Below are 24,427 nucleotides of genomic sequence, written 5' to 3'. Positions count from 1 at the left end.
AATGTCCCTCTCGCGAATAGTGTTTCTGCCCTTAAATTTGTATGGGGAAAAAAGACAGTGGCTCATCTGCTTTCCACTCACGCAGTGGAAATTTTAAAAGCGGCAAATTGCTTGTGATATTTGGCTGCTTAAACATCAGTAGCAGTATAATATAGACATTTCAGTTTAAGGTTTTAATTAATCTTGACTGTAAATATACACAAGTATGTACAATGTGCCCATGTATTGTATAGGTTTGGCATTTTTTTATTCTGCATTATGTCTGAAAGGCTTTTGGCAGAGGTGGGTAGTTCAAGTCCAGTATATAAGTCCTGATCAAGATTTTGTTTCCTTCAACAAGTTGAGTACTCCCTGACTGTGACTCTTTATACTGAACTGGTTGGTTGAAACAAAATCTTGGTCTGGACTTTTACTGTTTTGAGCTGAATTATCTAACTCTGGTTTGTGGTTCCCTTAGCACAGACCTGGATGCAGTGAAAAGAGTGAACTGAAATCACTGTGTCATGTCTGTGACTGGGAGGCATAGGGGGCCTGGGTACTTCTTTTATGGTTTGAGTGAAAACTAAAAGGAGCTACCTTGTGGGTTGAAACCGCTTTAATATTATATACTATTAGCTGCTCCTTTAAATAGTTTTTTTGCAGGCCAAAGGTAAACATAAGCAGCACAGCTATTCTGCAAAGGATTTAGCAAGTTCATTATAAATTAAAGCTGGCATTTTGGTCAGAAGCTTTCTGGTTCAATGGATTACTCCTGCCTGTGGTGTTGTAGTTGTCTGAACCCATGTGACATCCTTTGTTTTGTTCTAATCACAGACTCTTATCATTAAACAGAAAGGCTCAGAATGCTGTGTGAAGGCTCGGAATTACTCCGTAACTTTTGGGGTGTGGCACTGCCTCTCTCCTCAGTGCATTAAAGAGATCGCCAGGGACAAATCACACTGTCTATCTGAGAGGCTCTTCATGCAAACAGGAAGTACAAAGCAGACTGGGGGGGGGGGTTGGGGGGAGTGTTTACAGTGCGAGTCCAAGATTCTCTTCTGTGTCTGGTCTTTGAATGCTATGGGGGGGAGACAATACAGCAGTCATTCCCAGAGGTCCTGTCTCTGCCCGCTTGCCGCTTTGCAAAACCAGCCTTCCCCGTTTTGGCCTGGGCCAAGCTCTCGTCGCAGGGCACAGAAAGACCACATTCATTATTCAGAGTGGACAGACAGTTCTCACCAGCGCACTGCTGGGCTGGAATGATTTCCCGCGTTCTTGCTCACAGGACATATCTCAGGATGTCAGCATTGCCAGCCGTCTGGAGACAGAGGGCTGGGGTCAGTAAAGCCCCCCTGACTTCACTGTGTTTGCTGGTTTACTCGTGCAGGACTGAGGCCTTTGCCAGTACTTTGTGCACTGAGTATGTGTGCTTGGACTTTGTTTGCGTTTAAGCTTCCTCTTATAAAAGTTGCTGTAGCTGTGGTCAAAAATAGCTGATGCTCTCAGATCCTCAGTGGGGAGTCTCGGCCGTCCGTCTGTCTGTCCGTCAGCAGTAGGGGAAGAGCGACAGCCATTGGTTCTAGTGTGTGTTAATGGGGAAAACAAGCAGCAGGGCCACTGGGGAGTGGCTGCATGACTGTGTGAGTGAGGTTTTTGGAACGTGAAAAGGTAGTGGTTTTGTCCTCGCTGGCTGTCCAGGTTTCCCCTGGGATTTCGCGCTTTTGTATTGTCAGTATACTCGTTGTTTGTGTCTGTCCCACAGGTGCTTGTTTTTCTGCATAGTCCTCCCCTAAGCATTTTTAGGCGTCTGCTTGAATGTTGCACTGCTCAACCCCCCCCCCCCCCCCCCAAGGATTTTGCACTGTGGCTGTGGAGCAAGCTCTGCTGGCAGGCAAGGCAGGGAAACCAGCCTGCAGTCTCTATACTGCTGTCCAAGATGGAATGACCTGGTGGGGCCAACAGGCCAACTCCCCATGTGCGGCACCGCCTCTCCTCACCAAAACGAGTCAGTGTCAGGCTGTTTCGTTTGCCTCGTGATTATGGGTGGTGCTTTGGGACTGAGCACGCCTTGGGGGCCGCCTATGGGCGGTTATTGTCACGTTAAAGCTGCACACTTCAATGGTCTTCCGTGGAATGTGGAGAATGCAGCGTCTACCAGGAAGTAGTTTTCCTTACAATACTGTAAGCCTAGCAGTTATTTGGGCTATTTGGTTGAGCTATTGGCATGTCGCATTTTATATGGCCTGTTGGCAGCCAGAAATTGTCATCTAATGCAACTGCAACACTCAGATGTGGTTGAATTGTCCACATCCCAGTATTTATTTAATTTTATTTATTTTCTTTTGCTTTCAGCATTCATTCCTTATTACACGTTTCAGGTTCAGTGAGTGAGTGCTTAGGGTTGGCAAATGTTTTAAGAGGGAAATAATTTTAGCCCCCACATTAACAATGGTATTTCCTAAATGCAGTGAGAGTTAGAGTACTCTTTTTTGCCATTGGAGAACTGGGACAAATAAGCGGTGGATGGACTTAAAATGCAGTCATCTTTTAAAAAAGCTAACTGCTCACTAGCTAGGAGCTGCTTAGCTAGCTAAGCTAGTGAGCTGGCATGGAGCTCCTTGCTCAGTGTTTACTCTTTTTACTGTGAATGGCTTTGTTTATCTTGGCATGTTATTGGGGGTTTGGGTAGCACCGGTATAGTCATTGAGAAAGCTTGAAGCTGTGGTTCTTGGGGGAAAAGGATACATTTCCCTTGTGTTTCATTGATCTATGCGATTTACTGTTTTTTTTTTTTTTTTTTTTTTTGTAATATGCAGACACTATTGCCAGAAATTTTAAACCATTTGCTCTGTCTCACCACATATCTGAGAGAGTGTTTCTCACATGTGTAGGAGGAGATGAAAATAGTAATGGATATGAAGAGCGGTGTGAGGATGTTATCGCGTGGGGTACTTTCCAGATTCCCCGAGGGCCAGGTCTCTGTGACTAATTGGAAGCCTCGGAATTCTGTTCACTTTGAAATTAGGTGATTTTTTTTTTGTAGCGATTCCAGGTTGTTCACTGGTCAATGGGTTCACATGAGTTCAGTGAGCCGGTCAGCCATGTCATCATGCCAGTCCCAGCGACCACTGCAGGTGTCATTCTTGGTGAAGTTGACTGAACTGTTTAGCCTTTGAATTCTTGGTAAGGACTAGGCTCTGTCTTTTTTTTATCAGTAGGAGTTGTCTTGAAACTTGCTGGAGATGTGCAGGGGTCAGGGTGGGGGTGACTGCGCACCTAAGTGTGGACACTAACATGTGGAGGAGGAAGAGAGTGGGGACGGCAGGAAGCTGAGGCTAGCTCACGGAGTGCGTCACAACGTCTGCTTCCTTTTCTGTAAGCGCATGAGGTAGTCACGCTCCCCACATCTGAGGTGAGTGATGACTGAACTGAATCAAACGGAAAAACTTTACAACAGGAAAAACAATCAAGGTGGGGGAACTCCTCCAGCTATTGTTGTGAACAGAAATGGTGGTGGTTGTGTGCTTTTTTTTTTTTTTTCTTTTGGCTTGGGTATTTTTTGCTTCTATGTGATGTCTTCAGTCCCACCAAGGGTCGGAGACATGGGGATGGGACAGAGAGCTGTCTTTGGGTGTCAGGCTGGAAAATTCCTGCTTTGATTTTTAATTATTGTGTAGTTGTAAGTTGTTGCTGCTGATTTAGAGAAAGATAGAGCCGCCACGTATATAACGTGTATTTGGCTGGGTGGACCGAAAACTATATCTTGGTATTTTCAGGCAGAGTAGCTGTATGTAATAATTTCTATGAAGTGCTCTAAATGTTCAGTTTTAAATCGAAACCCTCATGTGAGATATAACAATGATTCCTCAACTTTCCCCTCTATCAAATCCCCCATGAGACACTAACTGAGAGGTTTCATTTTAGCTGTGAATGCTGGGATTCTGTGCAACGTCACCACCAAAGAGCTCGCATTGCTTAAGACCAGTAAGGAATACTATTGGTCTCCATTCAAAATCTTTTATTGTGCATCAGATGGCAAGCAGGCAAAATGTGACCTGCTCAAGTTGTATAGGTGACAGACATTAGATCAGGTGATGAATCTGGCAACCTAAGCAGTAAAAATAACTATTTCTCTGGCTAACGTTTGGGTCATGTGGTAAAATGGGGGAGACTATTTATCCTTGTCTACTGAGTAGAAGGTGCAGTCCATGATATTGATGGTAAAGCATTAAAGCTCTGAAGGATGATCACGATGGGTGTGGAAGGATCAATGGGATTATGCTCTCTGCTTGATGTACTCTGAGACTGCAGGTGAACTCCAGAGTGATTTTTACTGCTCCATGTTGTATTGGTCAGGGGCATTCCCTTGGAGTCTAAGAAATTGAATATGAACTAAGATAATATCTTGTTTTATTTTGGTATTTCTTTTGGTATTGTATTTGTTACCTGAGCCAGAGGTTGTCCTTAATGGATTTTTTTTTTTGTCTTCTGGGAAATTATGTTGTCTAAGGGAACTAGCTTTTGTGTTTGTGATGATTGTTAGTTACCATTACAAACAGGGCTGATTTGTTTTGGATTGATATGCTGTCTCTATCTGAAATGACTTTATAGACTTTTTCATCATTAGCTTGCTGCTGACTGCTAATTAACTTCATTTAGAGCATTGAGTTTCATGGCACATTTTCTAAGGGGACGGTCGGTGTTTAGGGCAACTGAAATTCCACACATAAACAAGCTATGAGATCGATTTGGGTTGCCTGGGGTCTGCTCTGCCAGTCTCCAGAGAACACTAATGCTAGTTCTAATGACTTCCTCCTGCCGCCATGTCCACATCCTCAGGGTGGCCACATAAGAGTAACGTAAATGTTTTCATTCAGTCTCCTCCTGTCCTTATTGCACTGCAGGATCTCACTGTTGTAGTTTGGGAGGTACTTAGCCTATGTATTTATTTAAGATAAGATAAAACAGAACTGTATTGGTCCCAGGGGGAACTAATTGTCATCCAGCAGCAATTCAGATAGAGTTCAATATAATAATTATCAACCCCAGCCCCCACCCCCATAAAGTAAGTTCCTGATGACGTGGCTTAAGCACACAGGTGTTAGATTGGAGGTGTTCTGAGAGCAGGAGTTGTGAACAAGCATAAAACATAAAATACGTTTTTTTTCTAAAGCAGCGTCAGCAACATGTTCAGCTTAATTCAAGGACAATTTGGCAGTTCATTTCATAGCTGCAACATATTATATTTTATCAGGCCATCAGGGTACATTTTCATTACCCATTTGTCTCCTTTGCCACTTCTCCTGTACAGGGTCATGCAGAACATGTTCCAGGAAATGGGACACAAGGCAGGGACTCTCTGGTCTTTAGTGCATGACCGGGGACCCACTCACACACTAAAAGCATCGCAGAGACACCAGGCTTTTGGACTGCAGCCCGAGAGCAATGTACCCAGAGAAAAGACCACAAACACAGGGCGAGGCACGCACTGCACACACCCAGAACTGGTGTTGGGCATCAGTCCCCCAACCCTGCGTCAACCTGGGTGTAATCATATGATCACGAGATGTTGGTCCTGGTCAAGCATGACTTTCAGGTTCGACTGAAACTACTTGTGTGTTAGAAAGTGACAGGCGGCCATGCCCTGCCTTGCCTTGTGTAACTGCCGTTTGAGCTCAGGTAGCTGAGCGCTCAAGTATATGTTCACACCTCCATGCTGAGCACTCTGCTTTGTGCACCATTTGCGCTACCCCTAATAACCACAGGCACGCTTTTGTGGTCAGGTGCTTTTCCTGAGGATGCAGTCGGTGAGGACCTGGCACAATGATATATAAAGCTGAAGTGCAATGAGGGGTAAACTGCTTTGCAGTGTGGGAGATTAATGTTAAAAGCAGATGGGCTATTGACAGACATTTTTGTGAGTCTCTCAAGAAAAAGCTGCATATTCAGGAGTGTTATACGAAATGTCATGGGCTCGCATTGTATCTATAGCTCCCAAATACTGATCAATAACTTGTTCATATGCTTTATGTTTTAAGTGTTTTTTGTTCCTAATATAGTGTCCTTCTCAGAATGCTTTACATATATAAACATGCATCATGCAGGGAGAATAAGCCAGAAGACACTGTAAGAGAAAAATCAAAACCCCTTAGGTTTTGCTAGTCAGGCTAAAACCTGGGTGTCCCACCGTTCCTGGTCATGCGTAAATTGTGGGTACTTATAATCTGCAGAGTGGTGAGGAAGTTAGTTGCAGTCAGTATGGAGCAGGACTGGCCATCTGCGTCCTCTAAGCCCCTGGCTCGTCTTGGTGTTCTTTTCTGATTTTAAATCATTTTCACATGGCACACATCCATTGGCAGGAAAGCAAAGATCAGTCTGCAACTCAGCCAGCATGGTTCCACCTCAGTATTATCTCAATTCATAAGATGCAAGTCTCAGTCTGTATTGGGGAGAGGGGGCAGCGGGATGCTCTGGTAAGGCCAGCCCAAGTACCTAGAGAGAAACATGGTGACCACACTACAGAAATGCATTTGGTTGCTTTGCCAATCCTGTACTACTGTACTGCCCAGCCAATGCAATGTGCACCCCCATACCCCCTTCCCAAAAAATAAACAAACACATAAAAGCTTAGCAGTGGCAATTGGCAATGGCTCTGCCTGCACACTGACACAGGCCCCTCCCGACAGAATATCATCTGCCAAGCTTGCTTGATTCATCATAACTTGCATAACCATTCTACTCAGTTGCTGCATTGAATGGAGAGGGATTGGTGGTATTCTTTTAGCCTGGTACTTGAAAATACAGCCACTTTCAGAGCTAGCACGCACCATTTACTCTTTTATGCTGGTGCATTTTTATGTTTTAAAGTGCAAAGTGAATTCAGATCTTGCTCAGTGTTGCCTTGAACAGTTCTAGAATCAACAGTTGGACTGATGACTGCTTGAATGTTCCTAAGACAGCTCGCTTTCCCTCACTTGCTTCCTCTGATTTGCCCAAGATAACATTCTGTCTGTTCTCAAGACATGCTCAGCAGACTCCAAAGCCATCAGACTACTGGAGTACTTTTGCTGTCATCAGGTACTGCAGAGTATGCCCCTGCTCCCAATGTGCACTCATTCCACATGCCTGCTGTGTCCTGCTAGACTGCTGGAATCTTTGATGGCCAGTGCGGAAGTCCCTAGGGGTGGGTCTCAAATTGCCTTTGCTGTCATTGGTAGCATCTGGGTAACCCAGCAGCAAGACCGCAGATTAGAGCAGGGAGTGCCTTGTCTCGCCACCACAGGATTCTTTGGGTCCTGTTTACTGGTGACAGAGGCTCACTCTGTGAATGATTAAATACTCCGCTGACACAGAGAAATTTAGAGTTTAAGCCTCGTTACCTAAATGGTTGCCATTATGCCACGTCACAACAACATGCCCTTCATAGGATGATTTTCCTTTTCAATGGTCAGATGCTCACTGTTTGCAATTTGTATTTAAAACACAGATGACTGTATATTTTTTGCATTGTAAAGGTGTTGATTTGTCTGATTTGTTGGTAAATTGTGGTGGTCATAGTTTTGGAGTGTTCTGAGACCCTGTGCTTGCTGACTAGCACTCACACACAGATTAGTGAATCTTGTACGCTGGCCTCTGTATGAGACCGTGTACATGCAGGGGCCTTTAAAGGTTCAACTGCTGTTACTCATATGGCAGAGCCCAGTGTATCTGTGAGCACGGTGACGTGGGTGTTCTCAGTGAGGTGACGCCTAACAAAAAGGCCAGTGGGTGTGTGCTAGCAGCAGAAAGCATGCTGTGGCTATAGGGAACATGTCTAGTGTCCTCTTTCTAGCTGACCTGGCACTGGTCTGGTCTGGATCAGGTTTAAGGTGAGTCACAGTGAAATAGCAGCGCATTGAGGTGCCGTGTAGTCTGTGTAGTGAGCCGGTGAGCCTTCCTGCACTGGCCTTTGTGAAATCATAGCATTGCTGTGACTTCATATAGGTCTGATGGGTCTGCTGATAAAATCCAGTGGAGTAGCTGGGGAATGGTGTTAACGCAGTGACACTGTTTGTGAATGTGTGTGTCCTTGCCATCAGGACTGTAATTTGGTGTATGTAGTGTACCGGAAGCCTGTCACATGTTACAAGCACCAATTGCATGCAACCTTGGGGCCCACTCTCCAACGGGGAATTTTGGGGGGGCTCACTCCTACACATTCCTTCCCCAGCCACGAGTCGTTCCCACGGTACCCTACAGGGTGGCACACCGGCCCGGGAAAAATCATTTAGTTCAGCTGTGTGGTGCAGGAGGCCAGATGTTTTGCGGTGAGCGACGCACCTCAAACCCAAGCAGCTGCCCTCGTCTCCCCCTTTTTGGGACACAGCCAAGCCTATCCAACAGCATGCTGGGGCCACTGAACTTTAGGGTGAAATTTTGCCAGGAAAAAAAAAAAGGGGAAGGCAGCACAAGTTTCTTTTAAATGGAGAAATTGAACCCGTCATTCTGTTTTCAGAACATGCTCATGGTTACTAGATGAGTCACCGGTTATAAGGCAGGTGTAATTTGACTCATTGCCGCAGTTAAGAACTACGTAGTCTGGGGGGGGGATGACGTCCGAGCACAGTGGACTGTGATGGCGTATGAGAATATCATGTAGTCGGCACGCCTCCGCCTTTCTCCTTGGGCACCTATGTGCCATGCTCCCTTCAGAACAGGTGGCCAAGCCAGTAATTCTGATAAGCAAGGTTTGCTTTGGACCTGTGCCACCGCCTGCTGCTGAGCTGCAACATAATGGAGTGGAGCTAAAGGAAGTCGGGCCTTCACCACAACGTCCGTTTCAGGTCTGGCAGCCTGAAACGCGACCAGTGCTCTGGCCTCCTGTTGCTGTGCATGTCTGTGGGGTGTGGGCTTTTAGAACTGCACTAGAAGGGCCTGTTCTGTTGTAATCTTTAAACAGCTCTTTGGATCTCGGCATCATACACGCGTTATTATGTGTGCGTGTCTGTGTTCTGCACCATGTGGTCAGACTGCTGTGGACTAGTGTGAGCCTTATTTTTAACCCCCCCACTTCCGGCCCTCAAAAGCTTACTTGTTGAATTGTGACTCTGCATAAAATTCCACCCAGAGCTGCCTTTATTGGAGCATAATCTAATTCATGTCTTTTGCCAGCTACCCCTCCCCCACTACCCTTCATTGCCCGCCACCCCCAGTCACAGCCTGCTTTTGTATCCATTTGCCGCCTTATTTGCATGAAGCATGTGACCCCATGGAACAACTTCTTCTGCTTCTTCAGCTTGGAGAAAGGCAGCAGAAAAGCCTCCTTCCATGGGCTCACTGTGCTTTTCAAGAAAAGTCCTTTTTTTTGGTGGTACAAAAAAAAAAAACGCCAGGGTTTCGCTTAGAAGATCTGTTTGTTTTGGTTGGTAAAATGAGCCCCTTCGGTAGACTGCATACCAGTAGCAGTAATCCCAGTTTAGACTGCACTCTTGTTTGATAGTAACTCAGATGAGCAGCAGGGTATCAGTGGATGCTCTTGGATAAGCTTGACATTGATTGAGTGTCTGAATACTCCTGATGTAATTTTATTACTTGGATCCACAGTCTCATTTTCTGAAATGTTGTTGACACCAGGAGTCTGAGAAGAACAGTGTTGTGTTAGTGGTTCTATTCTTTCTAAAAAAATACAACCCTGCTGTCTAGCTTTTAGGCATCTTTCAGAGGTCAACGGTAGAGTTTCTGGTTTAGCTGCTTAGTCAGATGGTTAACATTTGGATGGTAGGAATGATATATATTGTTATATACTGGCATATAACTTTTTAATGATTATCAAACTAGCAAAATTTAGGGTTAATAAGACGTAACAGTAAGACGTAAGAAGTAACACTTTTGCTTGTATAAAACAACATTGCTTTGATTTCTTTGCAGCATTCTGTCGTGGGAGCTTTATTCTCATGGTACCTTTCAGAGTAAATCTCAGCTTTGGGGTTAAAGTGATATAGTTAATAGAACTATCTGTATACAAGGGGATGGTGAAGCAGTCTAAAACACCATTTATGGCACCTGAAAGGTTTTTTTAAACTGTTATTAGCAGTGTGAAATTTGCTTGTCACACAGTTTGCACCATTCATTGACTTGTTTTAGTGGTGTGAGTGAGTTATTCGGATTGTTTTGAGCTGCACAGGGTAGTGATCCTGTAGTTCTTTAATAACAGGTAACAAAACTTTTAATTATAAAATGTTAATTTCCTTGCTTATGTCGTGAATTTGCTTCTTTGTTCATTCTTTCGGAAGTACAGGCCTATGAAAAATGCCAAGTACATTGCAAATCTTCACTTTATGGAAGTAATGTGACCCAGAACATGGTGAAATTAGAATTTCTGGAGCTGGCAAAGGGCATCAAGCACGCTGGGAGGCCATTTGTGTCAGATATTGGCTTATGAGCTTCTTTAGGTTTCCTACATGTCAGTTCCTACATTGTGATCGCACAGAATGAGTGCATTCAGCAATGCAGTGCTAATCACTTTTACTGGACAAGTCACACTGCTTTCCTGCTTTGATGAATGTTAATTGAAAGTCCCACTGCCTAAGGCCCTTGGTGCTTAGCAGGGTGGGAGTTACGGTGATTGTTTTTCCAACTTACATCAGTGTCCCACATGTCTGATCCCAGTTTCTTGTGTTGAGTATAAGTGGCTTTTGTGTTAACTTCAGAAATCAGAAACATAAATCTCTATTGACTCTAGGGGGTATGTGTGTTTTTATTTTGTGTATACATGTTTATTTACATATTCAGTTTTGACCTTTTGCTTGGGGCAGTCTTGTAGTATTTTGGAAAGTAAATATTGACTCATTGATTGTAGGACAGCAGGTGAGTGGGAACTGCATATATTATTGGCAGTCATCCAAAATGATTCCAAAGTTCACCATAATCACTAAATACGCTTTAATTTAGGGGTGAATGATCTTCCCAAAAAAATCATTTTCACCATCTTTATAACACAGTTGCGACCCATGATCTGAATTGCAGTTTTTGTTCCCAATTTTAAAATGTACTTTCAAGAATACTCAGACTGCAACAAGCCTAAGGATTTGTCTATTGGCACCATTTACAATGTAATATTGCATTAAAGATACTTTGTAATGATTTTTAAACAAAGCTCTGTTGGATGCTTCCTTTTAAGGTGATTGAATCGATTTGTCATATTAACGCTAGAAGTGCCAAGTGGACTGACAAAGTTTACAGATAACTTTGCTTTGTAAAATATGTTGACTGTTCATGCCCGATTAGCACTTTGCGCAACTGCGCATAAGCAGCATTAGACTTGACAGCATTTTTTATGATGGTGCCTGATTTGTACCACTTTGTTTCACATTTCCATGACCCAACCTGATCCCATTAATATTTATTTTCACTGCATCTGCTTGTGAGTAATCTCCTTCAGCCCAGAATGCGATGTTAAGGTAGATATTCCGATTTTGGATTCAAGTCAAAAATCGGCTGATTCTGGTGCCCGGCTGGTCGATCGGTGCATCTCTACTTTTGGCTTGTTTACTTTTATCCTGGCGGCAGTATGTAGGATATTTTTAATATTACAATACTCATGTATGATTGTTACCAATAGAAAGAGTATTCCTACTACTTCTGTCTGGTGAAGTAGATTGAAAGAGCCAAAGTGTAGTTAGGTGTTGGCAGCAATTTTATTTGCTTTCGGCATGGCCTAAAATATGGGAGAAGAGCATTCTGTCGCTTTGCTACCAAAGCACAATGGAATGAGCAGGAAGTAGCCACAGCCCTTGGTTTCAGCGAGGTCCATAAGCAGTAAACCCGGGAATCTTTGTGGTAGTTGCCCTTTCTCTCCTTTAGGGAATATTGTCTGAAATACAAACCACAGTCTGAAATACAAACCACTGTCCAAATTTGGGAAATGTAATTTTTAAATTACTGATGACTTTTGTATTAAGGATACAGATGCGTTCTGTTATGGTTCATACTGTTGGGATTCTGACAGAACACTTCTTTCAAACGTTGAGAGAAGAGAGTCCTTGGTAAGTGCTGGGAGGTGGAAGTGGATTTTTTGCACACGGAAAAAAAAAGTGGGGCGGTTTATTAAGGATGGGCTGATCTACATTTTTTCAGTTCTGATTCCGATACACGACTGCCAATACTGATACAGATTCTGATACAAGAACTCTTTTTACTTTAATATTTTAATATAATAAATATATATATTTATACTATATCTCAGTAATATTTTTAAACTAGTAAATACAAATGAAAAAATGTATGCCAAAAAAGCTTTGTTAGTTTAACAGTATGTTAGTTAAACATACTGTTCTACCTCGTTTGTACATCGTTTTAAGCATTTTTGAGGAATTTGCAGTTCAATTTGAATATCCAATGTCCAAGCGAGTATTCGCAAGTGGCAAATGCTTAAAATGCCCCACGATTTTTCTCCCACTGGCAACAAGCATCATATTTTGCTGCAATAGCAGCCCGTCATGTATCAGAAGTTGTAGCGAGTGAGCAAAGTAGCCCAGCAACTCCAAAATCATCCATTGTTCATTTTTTTTCATATTTTTTTACGTTCTCACACAGTTGCATGCACTTTGTTTAGTAGGATAATCCTCTAAACGCTACAAACACCCCTCAGAACGTTGGTTTTGCAAATCGCTGTGCTGCTAATTGTGGTTAAAAGCATAAAATACTTCCAGATCATCACCCTCTGACATTCTTTCGCTCCTCGTACTGCAAAGAGTATGCAGGTGACGTTACAACAGGCGGGAGTCACTGCGCTCATGCCCACTGAGTGGCAAACAGACTGAGATTCTGCAAAAAAACATCTAAAATAGGAAAGATCTGTCGTGAGATTGATTATACAAATCGATTTAACAAGAAATAGTAGCTATGTTTTTACCAATTGCTGAAAACTAAATAAGTAAGTATCAGAAGTGGATTGGTCACATATGGCCAAAATCCAATTTGTTTAATAAGTCTAAATCGGAGGCAGTACCGATTTTGAATATCAGAATCAGCATGAATTAGAATGCAGCTTGCTTTTATACTTATACCTGGAATCTTGTGGAATTGTCAGTATTTATTGGTGGATTTGGTGAATGCTGTGACTTTATGGACTGTCACTATCCGTTTAGCATGGTCCATTTTTTTGTGTCCATCTTAGTTTACGGCCAGGTGGCATTGCACCACAGTTGAATCGATACTGAAATTTTGACTTTGATATCGATTCCAGCTTTGGTACCTTGGTATCAATACTATAGGCGACAAATTAAAAATATTAAACCATCATTGAATTTGAACTAAAATAACCTCAAAAAAATTTTTTTTGCAAAAGTTCATAAAACCACATTAAATAACTAAAGTTAGGTGTATGTTTGTCTAAGTTCTGTTCATCGTTTAGCCTAGCCTATTTTTCGTCACTGGGGGATGGAATATGAATGAACTTGCATTCAGTCTAAGCACGATTTTTAAACAGTGAAACAAAACTTAACCACTAAATTACATCACTGTCATGTGTGTCATGTCTGTTATGACAGCCTCCTGACGATCTTTAAACCTCATATATAAATCAGGGGCAATGAGAGACGGACGCCTTGCCAGGTTAGGTACACATGAAACGAGCGCAACTGACTGTCTCTCCAAATTTGGCACATCCATTACTACATAAATGTGGTTTTGTGTGTGTGTTTTTTTTATTTGTACGATAGAGACCTATAGCAGTTTTATCAAATGCTGAAATTTGCAAAATGATGGAACTGTGCCGTGTAAAACTTTTCAATGACAATACGATACTGCTACCATGCACACATGACACACACTCTTCCTCCAGTGTAACCTTTTTGCTGCTTATCAGTGCTTCTGCATGCTTTTGCTCTTTCCCACACTGATGAAGGTAGCTAAAGTGATGGGCATAGTCACCCCCAACAAAACAGAACATGAGAATGGGTCTTGACTCGGTTAGTATTTAATGCTTGTCCTCTCACTATATTGTCATATTAGGGTGTGTGGTTTGTTTTTTCCTTTTTACCATCTAGCCACTCGAAGTAGTCTTTTAAGCAAGTCCTTCAGATTCTTTTTGTTAAAACATTACAGCATTAACAGGCATGGTCACATTGGGGTGTTCTCAAGGTTTTTTTGTTGTGATTTATGTGTTCCTGCATTCTTCCAATACAGCCCTGGTACTGTAAAAGTATGTGATTGAGCAACGATCAGACCTCATGGCATTCCTCCAAGAAGCTGTTATTCATCACTTTTCTTTTCATTTGTCAGCTTTCTGTCCTTTTGCATCCCAGGGAACTGTGTCCATTTTGTCATAGTCACATTATTCTAACTGGAACTTTTGAACCTTGAATTATAGACCTGTCACGCTTCAAGAATTGTATTGTTGTTTTCTGGCATGCTTGTCGTGTCCTGTAGTCCAGCTGTTGACTAGACATCACAATACTGGTATATCCCATGGTATACCTCTTATGGGAGCACTGTACAGAACACCCCATGGTACACCCATTACAGGAGGGCCATGCGGAACACCCCATGGTATACGTATTACCGGAGGGCCATACGGAACACCCCATGGTATACGTATTACAGGTGGGCCATGCGGAACACCCAATAGTACACCCCTTGCGGGAGGGCCATACGGAACACCCCATGGTATACGTATTACCGGAGGGCCATACGGAACACCCCATGGTATACGTATTACCGGAGGGCCATACGGAACACCCCACGGTATACGTATTACAGGAGGGCCATGCGGAACACCCCACGGTGTACCCATTACAGGAGTGCCATACGGAACACCCCACGGTGTACCCATTACAGGAGTGCCATACGGAACACCCCACGGTGTACCCATTACAGGAACACTGTACGGAACACCCCACGGTGTACCCATTACAGGAACACCCCACGGTGTACCCATTACAGGAACACTGTACGGAACACCCCACGGTGTACCCATTACAGGAACACTGTACGGAACACCCCACGGTGTACCCATTACAGGAACACTGTACGGAACACCCCACGGTGTACCCATTACAGGAGGGCCATGCGGAACACCCCACGGTGTACCCATTACAGGAGGGCCATGCGGAACACCCCACGGTGTACCCATTACAGGAGGGCCATGCGGAACACCCCACGGTGTACCCATTACAGGAGGACCATGCGGAACACCCCACGGTGTACCCATTACAGGAGGGCCATGCGGAACACCCCACGGTGTACCCATTACAGGAGGGCCATGCGGAACACCCCACGGTGTACCCATTACAGGAGGGCCATGCGAAACACCCCACGGTGTACCCATTACAGGAGGGCCATGCGGAACACCCCACGGTGTACCCATTACAGGAACACTGTACGGAACACCCCATGGTGTACCCATTACAGGAACACTGTACGGAACACCCCATGGTACACCCATTACAGGTGAAATTGATCAGTATAAGTAGGTGATTGTTGTAACTAATATTTTTGTTTTTCTTTGCCTCGGGCAGATTATCATCTAATTTACATTTGTATATTTATTACATGCATATAAGGTAAAAGCATGGATTGCGTCACTACAGAATTTTATTGACTCTAAAAATACAGTACAGCTGTTTCAAACGCTTTTCAAATTACAGTATTGTACAAAGTAAATGACTGAACTGTGTATAATTCAAATACGCTATAGTACAGTATAGTATTGTATATCAAATACAGCTTGTAGTTTTACTGCTACATCTCGTTGGCTCATTTTTGTCATACGTTTTGATGAGTCTATATTGGTCATTGAGAGAAAATGACTTTCTTTTTCCGTCATGTTTTCTGTGCACGCAGCATTAGCCTCAGGTAGCCTAGCTAGCCAGGCGCAGACAGGTTACCACAAGGCAGAGTAAGGCTACCAAAGTAAAGTAAAAAACACACTTACTTTTCTCCATTTGTTGTCATGTATAAAATAAACAAAAAAATGAATACTGTAAGCGGACTGCTTGATTTCTATAAGCAAATTATTTAAACTGTATTTGTACAGGATTGATTCTGTCCTAAGATTTTTGATCTATATAAGTGGTTGATCACTATTACCATGATCACTATAAGTGGTTTCCATTGTATTTTAGTGAAATTACCTTTTTGAACAAAACAAAAAGGCAGTTCGTACACTGTGAAAGGATTTGATGGCATACCACAGCAGCACTGGCACTATGCATGAACACCTGATGAGAAAACACAGGTGCTATTCTAGACCGCCAAAATAGGCAAAACCTCTGTAAGTAAAGTATAGATTAAAAGTGCTGTTCATTCATGTTTATTAAATTATCATTAGTACTGTAACACGCGCAGTGAGAACAAACACTCAGACACACTATGTACTACGATTAACATATAACACTACACTTGACATTACAATACAGCAGAATTGCATTATAATACATGCAACTACGGAGAACTGTATACAAGGCTGGCATCAGTTCAACCTGCCCCACTGCCTGCCAGTACTGCAGCGAACAGTATTGAGAGCTTTTTAATTTCTTCTGTCCTTGTAGGTGCTAAATGCACTCATTATTAAAGCCATACACTTGTCTGCCTGCTACCTTAGAATTTCCGTCGAATAAGCTTGAGAAAATGCTTAGGCTAGAATCTGTGCTTATTCTGTGTTGATTAGTGGTGGAGGTGTGTGTTCGTGCACTTAGGGGTTGTTGAGACCAGTGTTATCATAAACAGAAAGGAAGCTGTCACTAAATTAATAAAACAACGTTTCACGATCTGGAATGAAAATAAATTATATTTGCAAGAAAACACGTCGGAATTTAAACTGCAAAAAGTATCGCCACACCATCAATGTCTTTTTATCTTGTCTAACCACAATATACAATAAAAAAAAAAAAATGTCGTCACTGCTGAGCTGTCCCTTTTTTCATCGTGGCTTCAGCACTTAGCGCTTCATGTATCATGGCATAACAAAACAGTCACACGTAGTATGTTCCTCTATTTATGAGGATTTATACTGATTACTAATTCATTAATATTTTAAGGATACTATTTTGCTTACCGAATTGTGGGCGTAGGTAACGTTGGTGTACTGCCGAAAAGGCGGCATCTATTAACTAAAGCTCTGCATTGACATACAATTTGTTGTCGTCGTCAAAATAATATTAACTTAAATGGAGGAAAATTAATGAATTAGATTGGTCAGTCAATCTGTAAAATAGTCAATAAATTAATCAATAGATAAATCATTGTTAGTGGCAGCCTTACATAATATACCTGTTACAGGAAGCTGTACCTTATATCTGTATGTATGGTTGCATGTATCTTTTGGACAATGCCCAGTCCTCAAGCTTCCACCCAGAATGAGAAATGAATGCTTCTTGATTATGCTGGGAGTGTGAAAGTTAGGATGGATGTCAATGGTATGGAAAATGGAGAGGATGGTTTGATCAAACAAATGAACATTATGTTTTTAAAAAAGGCAAACAGGCCCCCTAAAAACTCAGAGGAACACAAAAGAATAACAAGGTAACTTATCAAACTAAAGTTTATTTCATTACTACTACTATTACCTGTTACGTGATAGGCTAGTGATCAGTTCCCAAGAAAATGCCAAAGCTGGACTCCTGCTATTACTGTATCTACCATCGGGGCATGGTACTCTTGTTGGGTATAGAGCCATCTGTAGCTGTGTTGGGACCTGTAACACTTGCAACCTGAGCGGTAGCTTGGCTCAGGAGGTATTTGCAGTTATGGATGCTTCTTATTCCTCTTAATGCCATGAAGAGTCCAGGGAATTCCCTCATTAGCAAAGTGGGATGAAATGTTTGTTTTTGTCATGGGTTAAATGACAATGGGGTTATCCTGGTCATCATTTCAGTGGATTAAAGTTCAAAGTTTAGCCAGCTGAGGTGGTTTGGGCATCTGCCTAGCATGCCCCCTGGCCCCCTAGCTGGGGAGGTGCTCTGGGCTTGTACAGCCGGGAGGAGATCCTGGGGCAGACCCAGGACGCACTGGAGAGAGATCTCTCAGCTGGCCTGGGAGCTCCTCGGTATTCCCTGGGAGAAGCTGGAGGAGGTGACTGGGGAGAGGGAGTTCTGGTCATCTCTGCCCAGATGAATCCGGTGGATGGGGTACCGGCTAATCAGTTTTATTGTAGTTCAGGGAACTTACTGGAACACAGTTCCAGTAATTTCACCACCTTCCATTTCACCTTCCACCACAAACTATCAAATGTAATTAATGCCAAAGCAACTTTCTGAAATTTGTTTGGTTTTTTTAAAGCACTGTATCCATTTAAAGAAGTTAAGCCTAAATCTCTTTTTTGTAAAATCACTATCATGTTTAAAACTGAGACTTCTCTCTCTCCAGCTGTGGATAACCTCTGCTCACATGCAAAATAAGTGACTAAGATGGTACTGAAGTCTATTTGAAGCATTCTTGTGTCAATGAAACCCTTAATTTCCTTGAATTTACCTTCATCTTGATTTGGCCTTCCTCCTCTTTCCACAGAGGGCAGCGAGGGTCAGGGCCGGATTCTCCAGCGCTTTCCTGAAAAGGACTGGGAGGACAACCCTTTTCCCCAGGGCATTGAGCTGGTGAGTCGCTTCTCCAACCCCTGACTCGTTACAGGAACAGTGACATGCAGCTGGCAGATCAAGACCATGTATGAGTCACACTAGTGCGCACGCACCCCCCTCAAAGCCCTGTGCCCTGATAAATGCAATACAGTTTTATGGATGACTTCTCATTGGTTTCAGATGTTATCTGATATTCCCTTAATTTTCACTCTGCCATTTGTTCAATTTCCTGCCACATTATATGGTAGGTCTCCCATTGACCAATAGATTTGTCACTTCTCTGTTGTCCTATTTTGAACAGTTGTGTGATCATGTGACTTGATGGGGAGTGACCTACAGGCCATGAGACTGATTCTGAGTAAAGATTCATTGGATATTTTTAGCAAGTCCAGTTTATAACTGTACTCATCAGATGAATACAATAACGTTGTGTAACCCATTCAAATGCTGTTGGTTTGTGAATGTAAGATTACATACAATAATGCACCTGTCTGTAAGCTGTTACCAACATGAACTTAAGAGTAGAGTGTTTTTGGTATGGTATCCTTAGACTTGTTTGCACAACTGTATATTTTACTCAACATGCTATCATATAAACCTCTTTCCCGTAGTCTTGGAGCTTTACAGATTAGATAATCTCTTTCACTTCCTTGAAATGAACTCCTCCTTGTTAGTGTATTAGCGTAACTCTTAGTGTTTTCAACAACAACTGGTGTGTCTAGTAATGTAACCTTTAGGATAGGTTCTAGTGTCAGATGACCAGCTGAACTGCTATTTGGAGATATAACCCAGAGCACTCTCTCTCACTCTTTCAGTTTTGTCAGCCAAGTGGTTGGCAGTTGGTCCCTAAAAGGCTTCCGCCGTCGTTTTTTGTAGCGGCTCTGACCGACATTAACTCTGAACGCCATTACTGTGCCTGTTTCACCTTTTGGGAGGAGGTCGACGACCCGCAGGTAGGTTCACTGGGCCTTTACTTTGAGCAGTCCAGTTATATACCTAGGCCTGGGTGTGTCATTAAAGTATCCCTTTCATCTCTCCCTGTCCACCCCACCCCAACCACAGAAGAGCCTGTCTAGTGAGGCTGATGAGGACGAGGACCCTGCACTCATCCAGTCCGCTCAGCTGTTTGCACCCAAGAGCTTGGTGCTAGTGTCTCGACTGGACCACTCCGAGGCTTTCAGGGTACAGAAGCTGTTCTCGCACCGGCCGCTGGTTGGGCATGTCTCACCATCGACCTTAATGCTCCCCACCTCCCTTGTGAAGTGGTCTTCACTCTAACCTCATTAAACCTGATGGGTCCATGACTAGCTCGACATCCACAGAAAAGCTCCATGCTGTTCTGTGTGTGATTGTTTAAAGGGGCTGGGTTTGCCTCCCTCCGCAGAACTGCCTGGGCCTGATCTATACCGTGCATGTGGATGGTCTCAGCGTCCCTCTGGAGACCCTGATTGGAAACCTCCTGACCTGCATTATCCCTGTAGCGGTGGGCTCCCAGGTGAGAGCGTTGCTGCACGGCCTGCACCAGGCACCTTTTCTTGCTCTTTGTCGGGTTTAATTTCCGCTTGCAGGCGTACAGCCATGTTCATTCATTTCATCCAGGGTCCTCCCTCATCCCCCCCCCCCCCATCCCACCCATGCTTGAATGCTGCAGACATGTCTAATGGTGTTTATGATGGGACTCTCGCCAGGCTCAGTTCACGGGGTTAAGCGCATTCTGTAACACCATCACACTTGAATTCGTTTCCATTAGTTTTACCAGAGATCTTTGATGGAGGGGGGATTCCATTTGTTCATGCCATTTACTGGAAATGTCATTTAGAAACTTAGTAGTACAACAGCAATTTATCCTTTTGAAAGTAAAATTAAGAAACCTAACCTATGTGTGAAGCTGAACACTTTTTGTTTCACTCAGACAATAATTTTATGGTTTTCTTTGTTTTTAAACTGTCATTGTTCAGTCTCTGACCTTGACAGACTATACATCTTGTGTGGACAAAAGTATTGGGACACTTGGCTATTACACCTACAGGAACTTTTATGACATCCCATTCAAATCCATGGGCATTAATATTGAGTTGCCCCCTCCCCCTCCTTGCCATTCTTCTGGGAAGGCTTTTCGCCAAGATTTTGGAGCGTGTCTGTGGGAATTTTTCCCCATTCATCAAGTAGACCATTTGTGAGGTCGGGTACTGATGTTGGACGTGAAGGCCTGGCTCGCAATCTCCGTTCTAGTTCATCCCAGTGGTGTTCAGTACGGGGTCAGGGTTCTATGTGGGCCAGTCAAGTTCTTCCACACTAAACTCAGTTACCCATCTCTTAATGAACCTTGCTTTATGCACTGGAGCTCAGTCATTCTTGAACAGAGAAGGCCCTTCCCAAAACTGTTCCCACAAAGTGGGAAGCATAGAATTGCCCAAAATATCTTGGTATGCTGAAGCATTGAGTTCCCTTCACTGGAACTATGGGGCCAAGCCCAACCCCTGAAAAACAATCCCACACCATTATCCCTTCTCCACCAAACTTTACAGTTGGGACAATGCAGGCAGGCAGGGAATGTTCTCCTGGCATCTGCCAAACCCAGACTCGTCCATCAGATATCCAGACAAAGAAGTGTAATTTGTCACTCCACAGAACATGTTTCCACTGCTCCAGAATCCAGTGCCGGTGTGCTTTACACCACTCCATCTGACGCTTGGCATTGTATTTTTTGATGTGAGGCTTGCATGCAGCTGCTCAACCATGGAAGCCGATTCCATGAAGCTTTTGCCACACACTTTTTGTGCTGGGATTAATGCCATTGCAAGTTTGGAACTTACAGTTGAGTCAGCAGAGCATTGGAGACATTTATGTACTATGCCCCTCAGCTCTCTGCGACTTCACTCTATTACTGTACGTGGCCACTTCACTTCAACGCTTCCGTTTTGTGATAATACCACTGAACACTGGCCATGGAATATCTAGCGGGGAAGAAATTTCAGGAACTGACTTATTGCAAAGGTGGCATCCTATGACAGCACCACACTTGCATTCACTGAGCTCTTCAGAATGGCCCATTCTTTCGCAAATGTTTGTAAAACGGACTGCATGGCTACGTTCTTGATTTTTTACACCTGTGGCAATGGGTCTGAATGAAACACCTGAATTTAGTGATTAAGAGGTCTGTCCCAATACTTTTGTTCATATAGTATATGTGTTTACCAGAAAAAGAAACATTCATGTCGATTAGGAATTCATGCCCGATTGATTACTTTTCATTGTCGCCAAGCTGCTCATAAGTGAACCTCTCACCTTGTGCTTTCTGTTCCCTGCCTGACATTCCCTTTTGCAAACACATCAGGGTAGGTTTTACACCCTGGGTTTCAACCCATTTCTACATATATCTTAGGAGGGTATCCCTCTCATGCATTTCTCCTTAACTGGGGTTTTCTGCAAAGCACTGTTTTTGGTCAAGCCTTTCCACATTGCCCTCGGTACTATTTGCCAGATATATGTATTACCAGCTGTTGATGCCCTTCAAGGATCTGTGGTTGAAACCTTCCAGAGTACCAGACTGGTGGGCTAGATCTACACTCCAGGACTCCATGCTCATTGGCTTTCATTCATTATGGGCTCCTAGCTAAAGGGGGTATAGAGGGCATCTTGGTGCTGGGATGACGAGTCTTCAGTTTATATGCATATGCATATCTGCTCCTGTGTGTTGCAGATGTGCGACCCCCCACTATGTAGTTTTAACTTGGTCCCCCAGAATCTTGCCTGTGACTGGCTTCTGGGCTGCTTTCAGGTAACTATTTTTCAGCAGCTTCTCCCAATTAATCCATTATGATTTTTATCTAGAGCTAGACTTTATTTCATTTGTATGATTTCATTTAAAGCATCTTAAGTCATGGTGACTCATAGCACTCAATCGTCTCTGCTTGGCTGTGTCAGATCTGTGGCTACCCTGGAGCTTGAGTCATCTGCAGTGCGCTAAACAAAATGCCTATTTTTGATTTTATATGCTTTTGGGTTTTTCTTTGGTCATCTGTTTGTATAGGATGCAGTTTCTTTTTCAACCTGATTGAGCTGCATTGACACAGTGCTGTATGCTACAGGATCCTGTCTTCATTAGATGAAGGAATTAGTGTCGGCTACCCATCTCTGGGAGCCCATGTGGGCAGATGGGCTCTACGGGGTCACAGGGGGGATAATTATAGGCCTTGGGGTCCAGAGCAGATGGTTGCTTTGCTGAGTGAGGGTGGGGTTGGGGTTGGGTGACAGTCTCCTTTATGGTTATATCCACCTTTAGTGTGAACTGTGCTCCAGTGACTCATTCATGTCTAAGGCGACTTCAGTAGCTGACTTTGGGGTACAGATCGCTTCTCATGCTAGAATTTTGCTTTAACCTAACCCTTTGTTAGCATACAGGATGATTTCTGTTTTCAATACTTCCTCAGCATTTAGGTCTAAAATGTCTTAAATAATTATTCAGATATACATGGTGAGTGTGGTGGGTCTCCATGGAAATGTGTCACTTATGCATACACGCGGGGAGGCTTCGTGTCAGGAGAGCGGTCTCTGTAGGAATGCAGGCCGTCCTGTAAAACCTGTTCTCATGTTCGTTCGTGTTGAGGCCAGTGAAAAATTACCGGCAGCTTCCATGGTAGTGAAACCCTCCCGATTCCACACCCAGCCGGTATATGTTTGTTTACAGTCACTGTCTCCCTTAATGCATGTACTCTTAAAATAGTTTTTTTTTTTTTTTTTTTTGCCTCGGTAATAGTATAGAAAAATGCAACCTTATACCTTAAGTGTGAACTGTTGCATTAGTAGTCTGTCTGGAGATAATTGGTCTCATTTAATTTCAGACAGATGTTGGCCAAGAGCTTCATTTAGACCTAAGTTCAGGGATCCAAACCTGGCATTAAAGGGAACAGGGTAGAGCGTCTGTTTTAATCGACATTTTCTTTGATGCCTCCCCACGCCCAAGTGTTTAGCATCTGTGTCGTGATGTGCGTAGTAATACTCCATAATTTTATAGAGGATCTTTGAAATGCTTTATTTACATTGATTAAAATGTGTGTGTATATAGTAAACAAGAGAAGGATAAGTCTTGTATGGTTGTATGTTGTGCATGTTTGTTTCCTGTGAGCGTAGAAGTGATAAGCGCAGTCGTTAGACATAATTATCAAGCATTTTACTGGAAATTAGTGGCAAGGCTAACACAGAGCCAGTAAGCAGGAGTCTGATGATAGTGTAATGAATCTCCATTTATGCACTCAGCTGGAAGGCTCTGAAAGCCTCTATTAAGCAGCAGTGTTTTAGGCAGGTCGGCGAGGTCAACCATCAAGGTGCACAGCATGGATCCCTATGCGGCGACGCTAGTACTGTTCTCTGGTTTACCCTTGTGAAGATGAGAACCTGTTTTGTAGTCGATTGCAGTGGTGTGTTTGGGCCTGCCTCTAATCCTTTTCCATCTCCTGTGGTGTCTCCGTTGCTTGACTAGCCTGACCCAGACGAGGAGGAAAAGACCGTGGTACGGCCTGCCTTTTTATTTGCCCATTTCTTGTCTTCACCATCAGCTTTGGGTGGTGTGGCTGTGCTCTCCCCCTTGCCCAGGAGTTTTCTCCTCATATCAAATGATGAACCCTTGAAAGGAACTCCGTCCAGTCATTTTGGGTATGATTAGACCAATCTTTCACCTGGTTTATTCACCGGACCAAAAACCTGCAGTGGTCCTCTTCGAGAACTGAAAGTGGATATCAGTTGACAATACTGAAAGATCACTTTCACGAAAGGAAATGAAAGTAACAAGCAGAGGAACCGGTATGGGCTCCACATGGAGCTGATGCTGGGGTGCGTTATTTCAGCCTGGTCAGAGTATTGGTCTAATCAAGGCCTGCAATGCACCATCTTGT

General features: G+C 43.4%; 1 protein-coding gene across 9 annotated transcripts in view; it reads left to right on the top strand.

Annotated features, from left to right (window-relative positions):
• sbf1 (SET binding factor 1) overlaps nt 1–24,427 on the top strand; it is a 50,763-nt gene that overhangs the window by 1,105 nt on the left and 25,231 nt on the right. For 6 of the 9 annotated variants that reach the window (XM_049008215.1, XM_049007947.1, XM_049008124.1 and 3 more), the window contains exons 2-7: nt 18,466–18,551; nt 19,349–19,486; nt 19,596–19,715; nt 19,918–20,028; nt 22,237–22,314; nt 24,016–24,045. In XM_049008215.1, coding sequence (XP_048864172.1) covers nt 18,466–18,551; nt 19,349–19,486; nt 19,596–19,715; nt 19,918–20,028; nt 22,237–22,314; nt 24,016–24,045 — 563 coding nt within the window. The remainder of the gene's footprint in view (nt 1–18,465; nt 18,552–19,348; nt 19,487–19,595; nt 19,716–19,917; nt 20,029–22,236; nt 22,315–24,015; nt 24,046–24,427) is intronic. The other 3 variants (XM_049008394.1, XM_049008307.1, XM_049008038.1) reach the window with 2 other exon arrangements.

The sequence above is a fragment of the Brienomyrus brachyistius genome, chromosome 1 (genome assembly GCF_023856365.1).
Source record: "Brienomyrus brachyistius isolate T26 chromosome 1, BBRACH_0.4, whole genome shotgun sequence".
Taxonomy (NCBI): domain Eukaryota; kingdom Metazoa; phylum Chordata; class Actinopteri; order Osteoglossiformes; family Mormyridae; genus Brienomyrus; species Brienomyrus brachyistius.
Note: the sequence above shows the minus strand (reverse complement) of the source record. Positions and strands in the feature narration are given on the sequence as shown.